Raw genomic sequence first — 6,558 nt, 5'->3', positions numbered from 1 at the left:
CCAGATGAAGGTTCTAAGGTGATATGCAAGATATTCATCAGTATGGCTATAGGATAGGGTCATTTCACAATATAGAAACAGAAAAGTCATTGCCAAATTCCTTCTATGAAGCTACAGTTACCCTGATACCAAGGGTTGGGCTTTTAAAGCCTCTGAAGAATTTACCTCCAGACTTTAGGGTTAACCAGTTTGAAGACAGATAGGATTGGTCAGCAGCTGTAGTGTGACATGTCCTGATCTGGTCTTGTACTCTTTGAGCATGCCCATCAGTAGTAGGAAGCAAAGCTGCTAGACTTTTGTCTCAAGTCAGCAGGTTGAGGAAGAGATGATGTGGCCATCTTGGAGATTTGCCACCTTTAATACCTAGCCATGGTCCTTCTCCCTGTCTGTCTACCCACTAGGAAGTCTGTCTAACTCCTAGACTCTCCTCTCACCTCTCAGATGTCACCCTAACTGCTGTTAGGGATTTGGGGGCAACAACTGCTCCCAGGTGCTTTGCACTGACCAAGGGTGGACAGTGGGATGGGATGGATAGCAGTCAGTGTGCCAGAGGAGAGTCTATTTAAGGGGCCATGATAAGACGGAATAGATTGTGATGCTCCAGGACCTAAGATAGCCATTTGGTGATGGTGTGTATCTTTGGGATTTGTCCTATGAGTTAGATCTGTAATGTATAAAAAAGGAGACTGTTAGGAATCCTGTAATTCCTACTGAGAGCACAGTTAGAAAAATAGTGGGACAGTTTTGGCCTTAGAGGAAGAGAACAGGCAAGAACCCAAAGAATCCTCAACAGGCTCTGTCATAAGTGTCAATGAGATTGGTGAGTTCTTGTCACTAGTGTCTACCATAGGTGTTCACCAGGGAAGGAAGTCATTTGTCTGCACATCACTGTTTTGGAGCTACAGAATTTTGGAATCTTTGAGAAGCTGGCTTCTGATGAGTTTCTAGAGCTCTCGAGGCCTGATTTATTTAAAACTTGTTGCCCTGCTATGTGAATTCTTTGTAGGCTGGAGCCTTGATTCTCCTGACTACTAATACCTAGTGTCAGCAGCTAGTGCTTATGTTTGCTAGAGCAAACATTCTGACATTAAAACACCTCCAGTCCTTAAAAACAGACTGCCTGGATCTGGCCAGCCTGAGAAGCCTGGTGCTACTTTGGATAAGAGATAGGACTGGGCAGAGACTTTGTTAACAATTTTGGGACTGATGTTGCCCTTGGTCCCTATTTCTGAATTCCTCCTCTGCTCTTCTCTAGTTTAGGTTACTCAGTTATCTTAGCCTCCCTATGTTTAGTTTAAGCTGTTTTAGAACACTTATATCCATTTTAATGACCAAATTTCTTTTTCACTGTAGTTAAGAAAAAAACAATGTGCCTGCTGCTTCTGCCTAAGTTCCCAGCATTGGCTCATAAGGGACAGTGCTAGACTTGCCATTTGGCTTGTGGTGTGGTTAAATACCCCTTGCCCCTGGAGAGTGGTTATGCTATTTAATTGTGAGTAGGTTTCTGGTTCAGCCATTGACTCTGCAGTATTTGTTTCTCAGGAACTCTGGGTTCCTTAGATGGGTAAAATGCTAGGTCAAAACGAAAGATTTTCTGTCTCTTCATAGCATTATTATCTTGTAAGGTCCCGTCTTCTTTCTGTTTCTGTCTCGGTGTCTCTGTCTGTCTGTCTGTCTGTCTGTCTGTCTGTCTGTCTGTCTGTCTGTCTGTGTCTCAAGGATTTAATTGAGCCCAGGTCTTGCTCCTAACCTTCTCACCTCTACCTCCCAAGTGCTAGGATTGCAGGCTTTTGCAACTACATCTGGCTCTTATTTTTATTGACTGGCTGATCTGTTGATGCAGGTGATGGGCCTGCACATATATGCTGGGCAAGTGCTCTACTCCTGAGCTAGATCCCCACTCCTGCTCTAGACCCCCACTTCTACTCTAGATCCCCACTCCTGCTCTAGATCCCCACTCCTGACTCCTGAGCTAGATCCCCACTCCTGAGCTAGATCCCCACTCCCGAGCTAGATCCCCACTCCTGAGCTAGATCCTCACTCCTAACTCCTGAGCTAGATCCCGACTCCTGCTCTAGATCCCCACTCCTGAGCTAGATCTCCACTCCTGATCTAGATCCCCACTCCTGACTCCTGAGCTAGATCCCCAAGTCATTCTGGTTTTCTTCTTTCTTTCTTTCTTCCTTCCTTCCTTCCTTCCTTCCTTCCTTCCTTCCTTCCTTCCTTCCTTCCTTTCTTTCTTTCTTTCTTTCTTTCTTTCTTTCTTTCTTTCTTTCTTTTTTTTGTGTGTGTGTGTGTCCAGAAATCTTGTTCCTTTCCTGTCAGCCACTTCCTGTTTCTCTAGTGAGTCTTTCCAGGGGGTTTTACCGTATCTGGTTGCTTCTGAGACTGAGATGTATTCTTCAGAACCAATCACATCTGTTTCTGCACACATCCTCTTTCCCTCTCATGTAGTATATGGTTAAAAAAAAAAAAGAGGAAGATGAAATAGATGGGAGACCGACTTCCTGAATCCTCAGACACCAAACTGTTGTTCTCTCTTCCTGCCCGCACTTTGCATTTCAGGTGTTGAGCAGTAAGCAGGATCCTGGAATGGCCTCATCCTGGACATCTCATCCCCTCTGCCCTGGGAGGTGCTTCCTGGGTGTTCTCATTTTTCATTAAGACTCAATCCATTTATCTGTTGTGACTTGGTAGTCCATAGTACTCTCAAGGAGGTTAAAAAATATACTTTAGATTCATTGCAGAATGCTTTTTAGAACAAACTAGAAACTTTACCAAACCCTACAATGTAATTTTGATGAGGAATTATAGTGTTCAGAATAGCTAATTTACAAAACAAATTACTTGAAAATAATAGCGAGGCTGGGATGACCTGAGATTATTTTGAACTAGTCCTTGGTGGTTTTCCTGCTGTGTGTGTGTGTCTAAATTGTGCAATGTAATGGGAGGCTATAGTATCTGAGCTGTCAACCTTCATTTGCTTAGAAGCCTTATAAGCAAGAATTCTGAGAGTGATAATTAAACAACAAAATTGTATTACTCAGGCATTGGGAATTTTTGACTATCACTTACCCCTTTTTCCAGCCTTCATTTAATCTTTCATATGACCTTGGGCCTATGCAATTCAGGCCGGTAAATATTTGCCCTGAGTTAATTACTATAGCCAATCTTGCTGTTCATCAGGAAGGACGGGTACTGTGTAATTTGCAAAATTGCATGAAGTCTTTGTTGATTTGCTTCTGTACTTGCGTTCTGTGTGTCCACAGGAGAAGCTTTCAAAGGACATTGATTTCCTTATTGGTAAGGAAGGCCAAGTGAAGAGTCAAATTTCTGAACTAAACTTGTTAATGAAAGAAACAGAGGTAAGTTATAAAGTGGCCAGCATAGTTTTTCGTTCACCCATCCAGGCATTCGCTTATTGATCAAATCCCGAATGTGTTCCCTGTGCTGTGGACTGTGTGACCTCACCCCTATGCTTTTCTAGAGCTTGTGGCAGATACAGTTCTAGAATATGTGCCTTAGCCTCCTGTGTGAGCAGTGCTCAGGTGTTATTGGGATGTGACTCTAACAAGGGCTCTGAAGTCGAAAGGAAAGAATAGCTTTCAACAGTGGCCTGCATGCCAACAAATGAGCAGCGAGCCTTTGGAAAATTCCTGTCTGCCATAGGCCCAGTCTTACCTAAAACTCCAGGGACTGCTGAAGACACGCTTTGCTTACTTGTGTAAGGATGAGTAGTCATGCTTGCTTTGTTTGTGATGACCGCAAGGTCCATCAACAGAGGAGCACAGATAGCATTGGGACTGCACACATAGCATAGGTATATCCTGCCATACGCTGTGGAAGGGGTGATGCCGTAATGACATCTATAGAAAGTTTCCAGACTGCTCTGGGGAGATGGTTTAGCGGTGGCTGAGAACACTGGTTGATCTTCTAGAGGACTCAGGTTCAGTTCCCAGCACCTACATGGTGGTCACAGCCATCTCCAGTTCCAGTGAACCCAGTGCCCCTTTCTAACCTCCATGTGCACCAGGCATCTGTATGATACACAGACATCTATGCAGGTGAAATGCTTATATACGTTAAATAAGTATTTTTTTAAGTAACTGAACAGTGAAACCAGATTTCTTGAGACTCTTCTTGAGGAGGGTGAATCAGTGCTGTAGCAGCTTTGAGGGTGGCTTCTGGGATGCTGGTCCTGTTTTGTCTGAGCATCTTGCTGGTCGGATGTGCATTTATAGAGTCCTCACCTTTATACCAATCTGTGCATCACAGTCTACTTCAGTTTAAAAAAGGGGAAGTAAACTGGCATGGTGGCTCACACCTGTAAGCCTAGCACCTGGGAATGAATGAATAAATAAAAACAATTAAATAAGAAGCAGTAGCATCTTTGAAATACAGTAAGTTTGAGTAGGGTGGGGTATTTGACAGCTCAAGGGTCTTTAATAGGCTTTAATATGTGAAGTGGAGTTTATTTTTTTGCTTCTTTTTTCTTTTCCTCATGATCATTTTAAAATTTATAATTAAATATAAAAGATATAGGCTAGCACAAGATTTACTTCTTGACATATTTTTCCTAGTGGGAAGTGAAATAGTTAAGAAACAACGGGGGCTGACGATGTATCTTAGTGATAGAGAATGTGCATCTTGTGTACAGGACAAGGGGGGCTGGGTCCTGGTTCTGCATCACCAACACCACAGAAGACATAAGAAAACAACAGCAGCAACAAACCCCAAATCAATGCCATGTTTCTCTCCATCTTCAACTGTGGTGATGGGACAGCGTCTGTGCCTACAATTATAGTTGTTATCTGTGCATAGTACTTCTGAGGTTAATGTGGAAAACCATTCTGAGATTCTACCTGAATCTCACTGTTCTCTTTTCCCTTTAAAAACTGAACTAGAACAAAGTATAATGGTAAATATGAAGCTATCCTGATGAAACCTATCACTTTGCATGTTTCTTAGGAAAAAAGCCTTCAGAAGCAAAGTGGGCCTTTTGAGAAGGGAGTCTGAAGGACATTCCTTGCTAATGTGGTCCAGAGGCTGCTGGACTTCTGAAGTGTCCTCTGCCATGCCTGCTCCGCACACTGATGAGTGCTCACCAGTGCTCACGGAACTCTTTTATTTTTTCAAAATCTTACTGAACTCTGCTTTTATTAAAATTCAAATCATTTGTGCCAGGCAGGGTGATATAGATTTGTGATCCCAGCACTAGGGAGGGTGAGAAAGGAAGATTGTCCCGGGGCTGGTGTGTTATAAAGAGATTCTGTTTCAAAAAAAAAATTGTTTCAAACAAAAAAATTAAATAATAAGAATGCTTAGAGTGTTTGGCATTATGGTATATTTTTTATGTAAATAATCCTTATTAATCCACATAAGAACTTGAATTTTTTTTTTCGAGACAGGGTTTCTCTGTGGTTGGAGCCTGTTCTGGAACTAGCTCTTGAAGACCAGGCTGGTCTCGAACTCACAGAGATCCGCCTGCCTCTGCCTCCCAAGTGCTGGGATTAAAGGCGTGCGCCACCACCGCCCAGCTTGAATCATTTTTGTTATCCTTGAGCTTTCTGTGGGAGAGGGAGAGTGGTAGGCACTGGACCCAGAGTGCATGCCTAGCCTCAGCTTAGCCTATAGCACATGGCTGAGTAAGGATTAAAGCAAATGAATTTTAAATATCTTAGTATGGAATGTCGTTTTTAAAAATATCTGTGGCTGTAATTTAGCTTTATAATAGCTTTCTCATTTAGAAAGATTCCTGAGTTTGGGGTGAGTTACAAACTCTCCAGAATCATGCTTTTGCAGTATCTGTGGTTAAATCAGTGCAGCTCTGCCCTTTACTTTATCACTGAAAACTGTTTCTCATTTAATTGAATAACTCTTCTGTTACCGGCTTTAAAAGTACAAAGTTCTGAAATTACAAAGCTAATCTAAATGGAACCTGACAGTTGTTCTTGTGTGTTTGATGCCAAACTACTCTTTTGAAGATTTTAGAATCAGACAAAAACTTTCTCTTTGCAACATCTGGCCTTGTTTTGTTGAGTTTGATATTACGTAGGACATCATGTGAAGACCTTTGGGTTTATGGATGAGGTAATGCTTGTGTGTTTTGCACTAGTGCAACAGAGAGATTATGTTTATGGGCAAGATAATACTTGAATTCTGTACTTGTGTAGCAGAGAGATTGGTTTCAGCACGTGAGGTAACACTGTGTGTCTTACGCTAGTGCAATGGAGAGAGGGCAAAGGAAGAAGCACTGGCCCATTTTGAAAAGCTCTTTGAAATCCTAGAAGACAGGAAGTCATCTGTTTTGAAAGCCATAGATGCCTCTAAGAAACTAAGACTAGACAAATTTCACACGCAAGTGGAAGAGTACCAAGGCCTTCTGGAGAACAATGGGCTTGTGGGATATGCTCAGGAAGTCCTGAAGGAGACGGATCAGTCTTGCTTTGTGCAGACAGCAAAGCAGCTCCATCTCAGGTACTAGCTTTGCTCTTTAACTCTCTTCTCTTCTCTTCTCTTCTCTTCTCTTCTCTTCTCTTCTCTTCTCTTCTCTTCTCT

At 42.4% G+C, this 6,558-nt stretch overlaps 1 protein-coding gene across 2 annotated transcripts in view; it reads left to right on the top strand.

The window, feature by feature from the left end:
- Positions 1 to 6,558, top strand: part of Trim36 (tripartite motif containing 36) — a 44,117-nt gene that overhangs the window by 28,734 nt on the left and 8,825 nt on the right. For both annotated transcript variants that reach the window (XM_005356066.3, XM_005356067.3), the window contains exons 5-6: positions 3,270 to 3,365; positions 6,224 to 6,477. In XM_005356066.3, the coding sequence (XP_005356123.1) occupies positions 3,270 to 3,365; positions 6,224 to 6,477 (350 nt within the window). The remainder of the gene's footprint in view (positions 1 to 3,269; positions 3,366 to 6,223; positions 6,478 to 6,558) is intronic.

The sequence above is a fragment of the Microtus ochrogaster genome, chromosome 18 (assembly GCF_000317375.1).
Source record: "Microtus ochrogaster isolate Prairie Vole_2 chromosome 18, MicOch1.0, whole genome shotgun sequence".
In the NCBI taxonomy this organism is placed as follows: Eukaryota; Metazoa; Chordata; class Mammalia; order Rodentia; family Cricetidae; genus Microtus; species Microtus ochrogaster.
The sequence above is the reverse complement of the archived record's forward strand: the minus strand, read 5'-3'. Positions and strand labels throughout refer to the sequence as shown.